Genomic DNA, 12,759 nt, shown 5'->3' with positions numbered 1-12,759 from the left:
TAGCTTCTAAGTATTGCTCCTTATCTTACAGTTTATTGATGCATTTTAAATGATGAGTTCTTAACAAAAGACTGTATTTAGAATGTTTGAGGCTTTCAGTGAGACTGTCAATCAGGAGTTGGGTATTTCACTTTTCAAGAACATAACTATCTTCTTATAATTGTAGCTGCTTTGATGCCTATCTAAAAGCTCTTTATGCAATATTTCTGTGTAAGTAATTGTTGATTTTAATAAAAAAAACTATACACTTTTAAATCAACAAACCTGATATGTGGTTTTGGATTCCCTTTAACTTCACAATTGAGTTTCACTTTTTTCTCCTCAGAATCCAAAGGGAACATTATATGACTTGGCTCTTGAACAAAAATAGGACCATGCAGTGTGTGGTCATCTGAAATGAGAAGACAAAATTCCAAAGATGAAGGTATCTTACAAATAAGGACAATGGCAACAGGAAACAGCACCAAAATGAACATAAAAGAAAAAACTAACAAGAAATAACAACACACTACAGATTCAGATTCAGCCTCTGAAAATTCCCATTGAAAGTTAATTGGTTGTGATTATGGAGATATGAACAATTCTATATCATACTTACAATTTATTTTACTAAAAACACCCAGACATAGACCTGCTTGACATCACTCTTTCTCTCTTCTACCATTTACTGTTCCATCTGACTGTAGCCCATCCTTTTACTTTGTTCATATTTTGTACCTCCTACACCCCTTTTGGGAGCTCTGGTGGCAAAGTGCCTAAAGATTTGACTGGCAAAGTGTCTAAAGCATTTGGCTATTCAAAACCACCAGCCACTCCTCCAAAGGAAGATTGGACAATCTACTTCTATAGAGATACCGCCTTGGAAACCCAGGGAGAGGTCACTATGAGTCACATCCCTTTTGGGTTACTGTTATCCTACAAGACTGTCTAATGTCACAAAGTTAAAATTCCTTTGCTCTGTAGTGGGATAATTTAATTGGAAGAGAGCAATGACTATATCATAAATACATTAATAATGAGAAACAGCTTTGTACTGCCAAAAATATATATATAATTTTCTTAAAATAGCCATGTAGGCTAATAAAAACAACCTAGAGTAGTGCTTCTCAAATTATCTGTAGTGAAGGACCAGTTTGTTTGTTTTCCACAACTCATTATAGACCCATACATGATTAACTTTGCATAAGCAGCACACAGCTGGTACCACACGAGACTCAGCTACACATAAACTGGTCTCTAACTAGTTCAATGACATGAATCCACAGATCATGTGCTTGGATGGTGCAGCAATGTCAAATAGCTTTGAGGTTCTCAATGCTTTCTCTCAATAAAAGAAACTAGATGAATAAAACTTATTTTGCCATGTAACAGTAACAAGTCCGTAAACTGAAGCCAGTCCACAAACTATACTATAAGTAGCAGTGTTGCATACATATGCTTCTTGAGTACACACATAATAAATATTAGACAAAAGGAGTCTCTTCCTCTATTTCTGTGTAAATGATTTTCATTTTTCAAAATCTAGTTCTAATTCTTATTTTCCCCTAGAAGGCTTTTCTAGACCTCTACCTTCTTTATTTAATCATATAATTATTAAGTTATTTCTCATTGTGGGTATTTAACTTTCTCTGTCAGTGCATTTGTACTTTTATTGTTCCTTCTTTGGACTGTAAGTTCCTTGAGAACATTATTTTGTCATACTCATTTTTTTCCCAGAGCTTCTGTGGTACCAATGCATAGAGGGTTATACAAAGAAAATGCTCAATATAAATTTGTTCCATCTGAAGTACTTTTTTACTTTTTTATTCAATTAGCTGACTTAGACTTTTCTGATGGATTTTGAGACAGAAGGGCCAGTGGTTAAGATGTAAGGAGATATTGATACTATCCTGTAGTTGACAGACCACTTATCCCCCTTGTTGTTGTTGTTGTTATTTGCCGTGGAGTCGGCCCCGACTCATAGCGACCCCTCCTTGGGTTTCCGAGGCAGTATCACTACGGAAGTAGGATTGCCCAACCTTCCTTCTGAGGAGTGGCTGGTGGGTTTGAACCGCCAGCCTTCTGGTTAGCAGTCAAGTGCCTTAGGCACTATGCTACCAGAGCTCCTTAGATGTGATTATTTTGGAGGACGTGAATTGCAACTCCTATCTTGGAAAACAGGGCGGCTGTGAGTCAGAATTGACTTGATGGCAGTGGTTTTTTTTGTTTTGTTTTTCTTTAATGTTGGAAAACCTTCATAACCAACCTTTTGTTTACCGGTGATAGGATGAGACTGAATTCATTCAGGTGAATCTGGGCTAAAGAAAAAAAAAAAAATAATAAATCTGGTTTGGGGATCTAGGTGCAGCATGGTAAGGTACTTTCTTTTAAAGCTTTTAACTCAGACTTTAAAAAATCTTCTTGTTAAGCTTGAGATAGAAAAAAAAAAAAAATACTTAGGGAGATAAGCAGAACTCTATTTTATTATATAGGGATGGGGACAATGACCAAGTTGGGAGAATAATGCATGTTGACTCAGAAAGATCATGACCAAGACTCAATGTCAGGGGTTTACTTTTAACTTCATGGCCTCTGAAAAATCATCTAGGTCCTCTATGCCTTGGTTTTCTCATCTATAAAAAATAATAATGGATTGGACTAGGTCAGTGGTTGGTTCTACATGGGTCAAGAATGGGAAAGTAGCTATGAATACTTCTTCAAGAAAGCACATGAACATACATTAGTGTACACTCAAAGATGCCATGAATTATATCATCAGTAGCATCTTCTATCTTTATGTATAAAATCCACGATATTGACTTAAATTAATAAAATAGGATTTATCAAAGAACACAAAATAACAGCATGGGCTAAAAGTATACAAACATGTATTTTTATTAATACCCCTGGGTTTGAGGCCAAGCATTTAAAAAATCTAGATATTTGCATTTTAGATTTTCAGTAATTGTACAGTTATTTTCAAAACAAATTTAGATACTGGTCAAGGGTTGTTGTTGTTCTTGTTGTTTGCCATCGAGTTGGCCCCGACTCATAGCGACCCCTCCTTGGGTTTCCGAGGCAGTATCGCTACCAAAGCAGGATTGCCCAGCCTTCCTTCCGCGGAGTGGCTGGTGGGTTTGAACCGCCAGCCTTCTGGTGAGCAGTCAAGTGCCTTAGGCACTATGCTACCAGAGCTCAAGGGTTAGCTCATTTCAATCAGGAAGAATTAGATGGATTTCAGGCATAACTAGTTAAATAAAAAGTGTTACTTATCATGATCACCAACACAGCAGCAAATTTGCTGTATTTTTTTTTCCTCTGAGAGAAATATTTCTATTGTTGTTCCCAATTCCAAAATTATGTGTGTGTATATATAATATCAATCATTTCAATTCATTGGTGTTCCCTGATTTGAATTTCATACAGAAATGCAGTTTATTACTAGTAATTCTAAATAAGAATAAAACATAATAATGATTACCCAGGATGCAGCTGAGAGACTATGGATTAACATCTGTACTATTTCTCAATGTATCCATGCCATATTTAAATAACAAAAAAGATATTTTTTCCTGTATATTTTCTAACAAGAATTGATAATAATGATGCTTTGTATTCACTATAAGAAACATATCTCATCTAAAGCTTTTATTTTCTCATGGTCGACCAAGCTCACTGCCAGGAAATTAACATTAGCATGAAGGCAGGAGTATTTCAGTTCTCATCTAAGGAAATCCATTGTCTTTCCTACATGAGCTATTTGGTTTTCCAAAGCCCCAGCAGATGGAGAGATTTTAGAAAAATTTAGCTATCCTGGTTTAAAAAAACAAAACAAAACAGATATACTAGCTTTTAAACCTTTTGACTAGGGTTCTCAACATCTTGGGGGGTGAAAAAAAAGGTTGTTTATTTCCCCAAAACCTGGAGGTGTCTAGGAGAGATGAAGAGACCTGAGAGTAGTGATGTTCTTAGATGAAACACAGAGGAAGGAATCACTAAGTCCCTTCTCTCTCTGTGTTGCAACCACAAAGTGTCTTTCATGTGTCTTGAAGTTACATAAAAAGAACAAAAAATAAACAAAAAATCTTGCATTTGCCATTTTTAAAGCCTAGGACACAAAGTTCACTTTTTCCTTCACCATAGTTAATTGGTCTATATAATCAGAGGAGTGGCCATGGTTTTCAGCATCGAGAGGTGAAGTATATAAGTAAGTGACAGAGAACAAAGATTTAGTAATCTAATAGGTCTCAAAATTAGACTGTGGACGACCGGGATTATCATCACTGTCACGCTTGTTAGTTTCAAACTGACTACTTCAGAAGAATCCGGGGCCCATGAATCTGGGTAATTCTTTGAAACAATAAAATTTAAAGATGATTAATACGAACTTTTCTGTTCATAGTTCCCCATTTCCTTAAATTAGAGTATCAACCAAACATAGCTTTAGAGGAACCCACTTCTAGAATTTCTCTGTTGGACAAAGTCTAAACAATACATCTTTACTTGATAACATTTAGAGAATTAGTTTTAGGCACATGCTTAGATGGATTAATAGTCAAGAAGCAAGCTCCAGGAAAAGAAAACTATAAAAACTGACCAGAAAAGCTGATCAAAAGAGTAGCTTTTGCCCAGGGATAAAGCTCAGAAGGCAGGAAAGAAGGAAGGAAGGGAATGGGAAACACAGGGAGGAAGTGGGAAGAGTGCTCTTATCTTGCAGAGATTCCAATCAATGTCACAAAACAAAATGTGTAGGAATTGTTGAATGGAAAATCAATTTGCTCTGTAAACTTTCACTCAAATCACAATTAAATTTTATTTATTTATTTATTTTTTAAATAAACCTGAACCACACAAAACAGGAAGATTTGCTGGGTTAGGGAATGGGGTGAATGGGGCTGGCCTGCGGTGTTCTGCAGCTGAGCAAAGAAGGAAATAACTGACTTTCAGTTGATGGTGTGTCCAAGAAAGCAAGGCAGGGGCTCCATGTCAAGTTCACGGGACCAAGTATATGCAAAATCTAGACTCCAAGTGAAGAGTCAGCAATAAAGAAGATAATGTGGTAGAGCAAGCTTGAGGGCAGGCAGAGCTTGGACTAAATCCTCTGACTGAATGTAAGTCCTTTATATAGGGCAGCTATGGACAGTTCTTAAAGGAATTAAAAAGTGCTGAAGGGGCTGAGCCAAATCAGACAGTAGGCATGACCTCAGCATAAATAATTCATTGGAGGCAATTGAGTAAAACAAGTCAAGCTATGGTTAAAAAAATTGTTTCTCTAAGTCTGGTCTATAGACCTCCTGTATCATATCTTCCTCACTTGGAGGTAACTATTAAAATTCAGATACCTGAGCCCTTCCCAGACCCACTGGATTTTTATTATCAGGGCTCAAGAAACAATATTTTAGGTAGTGCCTCTGTTGATTTTTATTCATTCTGAAATTTGAAAACTACTACCATATCAATTGAGCACTTTAGTCCTAATTCATAAGGATCCAAATGAAGAAAAACAACCCTATAGAGTTTTGTTCCATGTGCTAGATCACTCTGTAGCTACCACACAGGATGAGGGAGAAGGCTACATTTCACCAGCACGGCCCTTAGGGCAAGGGATTTCTGTTCCACCCAGAAACATTCTTCTATCTGTTGCAAACTCAGTGATTAACTCTGCTAGAAAGAAAGGACAGAGATGCAATAGTATGATTTCATTTTAGGAAACTAAAATCACCATATTCAATCCTACTTGTAATTGCTGTGGAGTTCCCAGGTGTTGCACCTGAGGGTTGTTTAGGTCCTTAATCCTAATCGTGGGTATGAAGTACTGCCACACAGCCAAGAATCTAGGTTGGAAATACACAGTCTTTCTATGACGTCAAATAGGCTGTTTGATTAAACACCTGGGCTTGGGAAGAAACACTTAAATGGCAGCAATCTCAATTTGGGAAGTAAACTCTAGGATCAGAGCTTAAATATATGCTCAGAATATGATCCTGGGAAGGTTGGGTAGTTTCAGGTGTGAATCATATCTGGGTTACATCTGGAGAGGAGGTAGATTGTTGTATTATGCATACACGGGGGCATCCATTTGGCAAGCCAAAATGCCTTTGCCAGGTTGAGTCTTTTACTTTGCATCCTGCAGAACCCTTAACCAACCAAGAGAGTGAAAGCTGTTCATATGTGTTAGATCAGGTGGGAACATATTGCCTTATCGGATTACAGAGCAAAGGCATCCAGGACAAGGAAGGGGAAATTTTGCTAAACTAGTTTGCTGGGCAAGCTCCCAGAGCTGTGCTCATATTTCACCTCACACTTCAAGGGGGGAGCCCAATGGGAAGAACTATAACTCATTCTGCCACCAGAATGTTCCAAGAAGGGCATATACAGGGCCCAACTGTATCCTATTAGCTGTGAGCCTACAGCTCTAGCCTCTCTAATGATCATGGAATTCATTTTGGCTAAAAAACTGTAAGGTCAGCGCATATCTGTGGATAAAATAACTCACAAAATGTATGGGCAATAACCTAAGGAAATTCAGAAACAAATGAAATACTATAACTGTGATTTTCCCCAAAATGTGAGAATTCCTTTAAAACTGAATCACTGATTTCAGAAATGATGACTGGATGGCTGTCACACTATCATTACAAATACAAATTAGTGTTGTTAGTATTTATGAAATAAATAACAAGGGATATTAAAGGTTCCACACAAGTGCCCACGTATAAAACTAGCCAACACAGAGCATTCTTACAAGTTTAAATATTCTATTATATTTGGTTCCTCAGTTGAATAGAGCAGAGGCAAAACAAATATTAAAGGAGACAGGCATGCCTGCTTAAGAAATTAAAGTTTCTTTCACTTGTCCTTGCTTCACCTTCTTTCTTTTAACCCTCTAAAAAAAAAAAAAGTTTTAAACAGCAAGAAACAGAGAAGTCCACAGACAGCTGGCACATGTTTGAAGGCAGAAAGTGAAAGAAAACCCAAATGTAAAACAAACTCTTCTCATACTATTTCTTTGTTCTCTGGCTCACAAAATAATGCTGCAGCCATCATACAGTGTGTCAACATAATGAGGGCCTAATCGTATATAATGCCAGATCTTAGAAATGGAGGTGGGGCAGGGACAGTGTTAGGAGATAAAAGTGGTCTCTGTTTAGGGAAAATTTCTGTGTTGATGAAGGATTTGTAAGAATGGGAATAAAACAGCATTGGAGAATGTATTAATAAGTCCTACTCTGATTCTCTGGTAGTATAGTCCTAAGGCACTTGACTGCTAACCAGAAGGCTGGAGGTTCAAACCCACCAGCCACTCCTCAGAAGGAAGGTTGGGCAATCCTACCTTAGTGATACTGCCTCAGAAACCCAAGGAGTGGTCGCTATGAGTCGGGGCTGACTCGATGGCACATAACAACAACAACTCTGATTCTAACCTCAAATCTTGACACATTTCATGAACAATGGATTAATTACTCTGTTGTTGTTGTTGTTGTTGTTATGTGCCGTTGATTCGGCCCCGACTCATAGCGACCCCTCCTTGGGTTTCCGAGGCAGTATCACTACGGAAGTAGGATTGCCCAACCTTCCTTCCGAGGAGTGGCTGGTGGGTTTGAACCGCCAGCCGTCTGGTTAGCAGGCAAGTGTCTTAGCCACTATGCTACCAGAATTACTCTGTTAAAAAGGAGCAATTGGCTGATTTGACATCAATTCCCAGTTACAAAAAGTGAGATGTGTTTTCAACAAATTCCAATACTGTGTGACTCATTGGAAGCAAAAATTGACCTCAATTGATGTGAAGCTACTTATAATCTTAGTGTGTATATTCATATTTCTTTGCTGCACAATTATAAACGTGCTTGCTTAGGGAGTGCTGACCAAGACTCAGTTGAGGCTGTTATATAATAATGGGCATTTTTTATGGACTTTTTATTTTATTTCTTTTTTAACATCTGACAAATTCATATTTCTTAACCATTTTGTTCCTACAAGGTCCAAGTTTGTGGGCTGACACTGTATGTCAATTCCATTGTTACATGTAAGAGACTGAATGTCACAGTTATCTGGTGCTGCTATAATAGACAGACCACAAGTAGATAGCTTCAACAAACAGAAATTTATTTTCTCATAGTGTAGGAGGCTAGAAGGAGCTCTGGTGGCATAGCACCTAAGGCATCTGACTGCTAATCAGAAGGCTGGCAGTTCAAACCCACCAGCTGCTCTTCAGAAGGAAGATTGGGCAATCTACTTCCGTAGTGATATGGCCTTGGAAAACCAAGGAGGGATCGCTATGAGTCAGATCTGACTCAAGTGCTTTTTTTTTTTGGTAAGGAGGCTAGAAGTCCAAATTCAGAGTACTGGCTCTAGAAGAGAGCTTTCTCTCTCAGATCTGGAGGAAAGCCCTTGTCTCTTTAGCTTCTGTTCCCTGGTTCTTTGGAGATCTCCATGGGTTTAGCAACTATCTTCACCCAAAGTCTAGCTTGGTTAACTTGCTCCTTTTATGTTTTGTAAGAGATTGACTCAAGACACACCCTACACTAATCCTACCTCATTAACATAACAAAGATAACTCATTCCCAAAGGGGATTATAACCACAGGCATAGAAGTTAGGATTTACAACACATATTATGGAGGACAAAATTAAATCCTAGCTAACATTAGATTAGCTTCTTAGGGGTATCATAACAATGTACCACAAACTTGGTTGCTTATAAATAACAGAAATTTATTGTATCCCAGCTCTGGAGGCTTGGGAGCCAACAATCAGAGATTTAGCCATGCTGATTCCTGATGAGGCTCCGAGGGAACATCTGTCCCATATCTCTCTCCTAGAATCCACCAGCCACTCATTGGAAGGAAAGTTGGGCAATCTACTTCCGTAGTGATACTGCCTCGGAAACCCAAGGAGGGGTCGCTGTGAGTCGGGTCCGACTCCACGGCATTTTATAATAACAACAACAACAGCTTCTGGTAATGGCTAGCGATCTTTGGTATTTCTTGACTTGTAGATACATCACTCCAACCGCTGCTTTTGTCTTCACATGGCCATCTTCCCTCTGTGTCTGTCTCTGTGTGTCTCTTCCCTTTTATGACATTAGTCATATTGGATTAGGACACAACCTACAACTATGATCTCCTGTTAACTGATAACATCTTCAAAGACTGTTTGCAAACAAGGTCACACTCCCAGGTACTGGGGGTTGGGAGTTGAACACACAGTGGATAAAGCATTTGGCTGCTAACTAGGTCAGCAGTTCAAACTCACCAGTTGATCTGCAGAAGGAAGATGGGTCAATCTTCCTTCTGCAATAAAGATTTACAGCCTCAGAAGCCCAGTGGGGTCCCTTGAGTAAGAATTGACTTGAGGGCAATGAGTTTGGTTTTTGGTTTAATTTAATCTACAACAGGAAAATAACACTGTGCAAAGCAGACATCACCCTTCCCTTATGGAGTGTTTATTCTAGAGGGTTTATACACAATAATCAGATACATATACACATGACTTTTTTTTATTTATTCAAACACACTACTATTTACTCATGAGAACAAATAATAGAAATACATATGTATATAATTAATTAGTTTTGGCTAATAAAGTCTAAATTAGATTCAGAGTCACTAATTGACTAAAAATTGCTTTTTGAGCAAGATAAGTTAGCGATGTCTATGGTTTTGGCCTGCTCATTATCCACTGCTTGTTTTTAAGGTAAAAATATTCCACTTGCTCTTTGGTATTCCATCCTTCCCACCTTCTCAATCTAAGTGTTCTGGACTAGATTAAAATCCTCCACCCAGCCCATGAGGAACAGGTAACAGATCCATCAATTAATATTCCATTTATCTGGCTAACTTGGTTCCCAAGCATATGACCTGAGCTTGACAAATTAGACTCCATTCCACGGCTTTTTATGAAACTACAGAGGAAATAAACTCTTTCCGCCCCTCCTCTAGGATTGCTGTGGGAAGAAGTTTTGTGCTTCCAAGGTCTGCACATAGAGAAGGTTGCAAACAATAAATCTGCAACATGAGAAAGCAAAACCAAAGGATAGAGACAGAACTGAGCTCTGATGGCATCATTTGAGTTTGGAAACCAGTTCTGTTTCCACCAGGTTTATCCCTGAGTTTCCTATATATGAGGGCTAACAATTAGAGTTAGGTCTTGTCAGCTGCAGGTAAGTGACTCCTAATTGAACTTGTAATCAAAAAATAGAAAAAAAAAAGACATTAACCTATCAGTGGGTTTCTTCTTCAAGCCATTGATCCTCCTTCTCTTTTTTCTATTTTCTTTGTGATAGTTCTCCAAACGCACTTGGGTAGCTGTGAGAACACACAAATGGGATAGATCCCCAGCAAAGACCTTCACTCTCTGGACCTATTATTAATTTTTGTGATACTCCTTGTACTTGGGCTTTCTCAACTGCTGCCTAAAAGATGGATCCCTTAAACTGTGCCACTTCTGATATTTCTGAGTACATATGGCAAACTCCATAACAATGGTTCTTTCTCATGCCCTTCCCTACTACAGGCACTATTTTCTATTAGGAAAAAATAAAAATTAAATTTTTAAAAAATTACACACACACACACACACACACAAATGAATTAAAATAAAATTGTTAGCCTCCAGCTGAAATTTATACTAATGGTGGTCTTTTGAAAACATCAGAAGTGGTTATGCTTTTAATGTGCTTTTTGTGCCGCTTTCATGTACAAAGCATCTCCTAGAGAGCCAGCTAAAAATGAAGACTATAGAACTGCATCCTTTTCCCTCCCCAAATTCTAATCAGTAGATTTTGATGTGGAGTCTAGGCCTATGCATTGGAATCATGTCGCCCAGGTGTTGAGATGCTGGTGATGTATGGTCATGAGCACCTTTTGAAGAAAGCAAGAGTGAGGGCATTTCAGTAACCACAGTAGGCAGTTTCAAGCACCAGGTGGCTGCTAGAACTGATAATGGAGGAAAGAGAACACTTGTGTGGCTCTCAAATTAAATGATGGAAACATCTCTCTTGTATACCCTGGAAAAGAAGATTGACTCTTGTCATTCATGCTTGTGGATTGTGGATAAATTCCTCTGAGCAACAGGAGATAATAAGTGATTCAAATAGAGTTGCTTTGCCTCTTAATGTTTTACTTATGTATTATGAGTACTATAGTCCAGAATTATCCGCACTTCTGTACGACTGGGAGAAACAACCAACTCTTTCCCCTATCCCTCTAAGCCTCCCAGAGCCAAAGCATCCTTTCTCAACTAAACAAAAGTAGGGCCAAAATGTTGAGGTTGCTTTTCCTACACTCAGTCACAATTTCACACTTTCTTAGAGACCATCTGTTTTAAGCCCTTCTGGGGTGAACTGCTGGTGTTCCTAACTCCTCAGTGACACCCTCTGTTCTCCACTGCCTTCTGACATTAAATTGCTTGAGCAGAGAACGCCTGCAGGCGATACTTTCATGTTACATGCACCACAGCTCTTCAAGTAATATTCATGAACCTTTTGCACCTGTCTCTTTGGCAGCTAAAGTATACCACGTCTGTCTTTCCTTGAATGTTTCAGGTTTTTAATTTGGCACATAGTGAATGTGTCAATATATATACTCCGGCGCGTGAAAGGGGAGTAATCTGGGAACCGTTCAAGCAAAACCCTGACAACATATTTCTAACAGGAAAAATGCACTAAATTTGAATTTAGTAGACTCCTCTTTCTGGTGTGTAACTAACTATTTTGCATATTGTTTCTTAGGAGACAGGGCTGTCATGATGTCTGTTGTGAAGGTGGGGAGGAGGAAACATTTGAGCTAATGTTCATGGCAGGCAACTGACTTCAGGCTCAGGACTCCCTGGTGGGACACTGGTAGTTTCAGTGACAGTTGCTAAGGAAAACTAAACCAGACTTAAGTTGTACAATACCTGAACCACATGAACACAACGAACAGTCACTGAATTAGGCAGAGATGTGCTCAGCTTTGGAGTAAAGTGATTGGGACTCTACAAATCAACTTATACCTTACTATTCTCAAAAGATAAAACCTTTCTCTTCCATTTAGAGTCATGCTAAATAAGGTCAAGAATATCTTTGTTGTCAGTTGCCATCAAGTCAGATTTGACTCATGGGACCTCATGCATAACAGAATAATATACACTGTCTGGCTCTGCACCATCCCCATGATTGGTTGTGGATGGGACCACTGTCATCCACAGTATTTTCATTGGCTGATTTTTGGAAGTAGATTTCCAGGCCTTTTTACCTAGTCCATCTTAGTCTGGAAGCTCTGTTGAAACCTACACAGCATCACAACAATATGTAGGCTCCCACTGACAGATTAGATGATTGGTGGCTGAGGTACACTGGCTGGAAATCAAACTCTGTCTCTCACATGGAAGGTGACAATTCTACTACAGAACCACCAGTGCTCACAAAGGTCAATCATCATATCATTTACTGAGCACATACGTAAGTCAGGGCATACGTGGTGCTAAGCAAAAACAATTACCTGGCCATCTTGCTTAACCCATAAGAACCCTAAACATTGGTACTGTCTCCTCCTCATTTGATAGAGAAATAGAGCCTAGAGACAAATCACTTATAAAAGGAAGAAGAAGGACTTGAACCTAGTTTCTTCTGAGATCATGACCATGTTCTTAGTGGCACTATGGTATATGATGACAATTGCTGTCTATGCATACCACCAACAAATAACACATGAAATTCTGATATGCTAAGAATGGGGTCATTAAATGTGAGTGACTTAAGATTTTCAATCCAAACTCAATTTTGTTGTTGTTGTTGTTA

General features: G+C 38.6%; 1 protein-coding gene across 1 annotated transcript in view; it reads right to left on the bottom strand.

The window, feature by feature from the left end:
* The window catches only part of CNTN4 (contactin 4), a 566,343-nt gene that overhangs the window by 548,994 nt on the left and 4,590 nt on the right, over positions 1–12,759 (bottom strand). The window contains exon 2 of the mRNA XM_042782091.1: positions 265–391. Within this exon, the coding sequence (XP_042638025.1) occupies positions 265–391 (127 nt within the window). The remainder of the gene's footprint in view (positions 1–264; positions 392–12,759) is intronic.

Source organism: Orycteropus afer, unplaced genomic scaffold (genome assembly GCF_000298275.1).
Source record: "Orycteropus afer afer isolate SDZICR_OR568_19922 unplaced genomic scaffold, OryAfe1.0 scaffold00241, whole genome shotgun sequence".
NCBI lineage: Eukaryota > Metazoa > Chordata > Mammalia > Tubulidentata > Orycteropodidae > Orycteropus > Orycteropus afer.
Note: the sequence above shows the minus strand (reverse complement) of the source record. Positions and strands in the feature narration are given on the sequence as shown.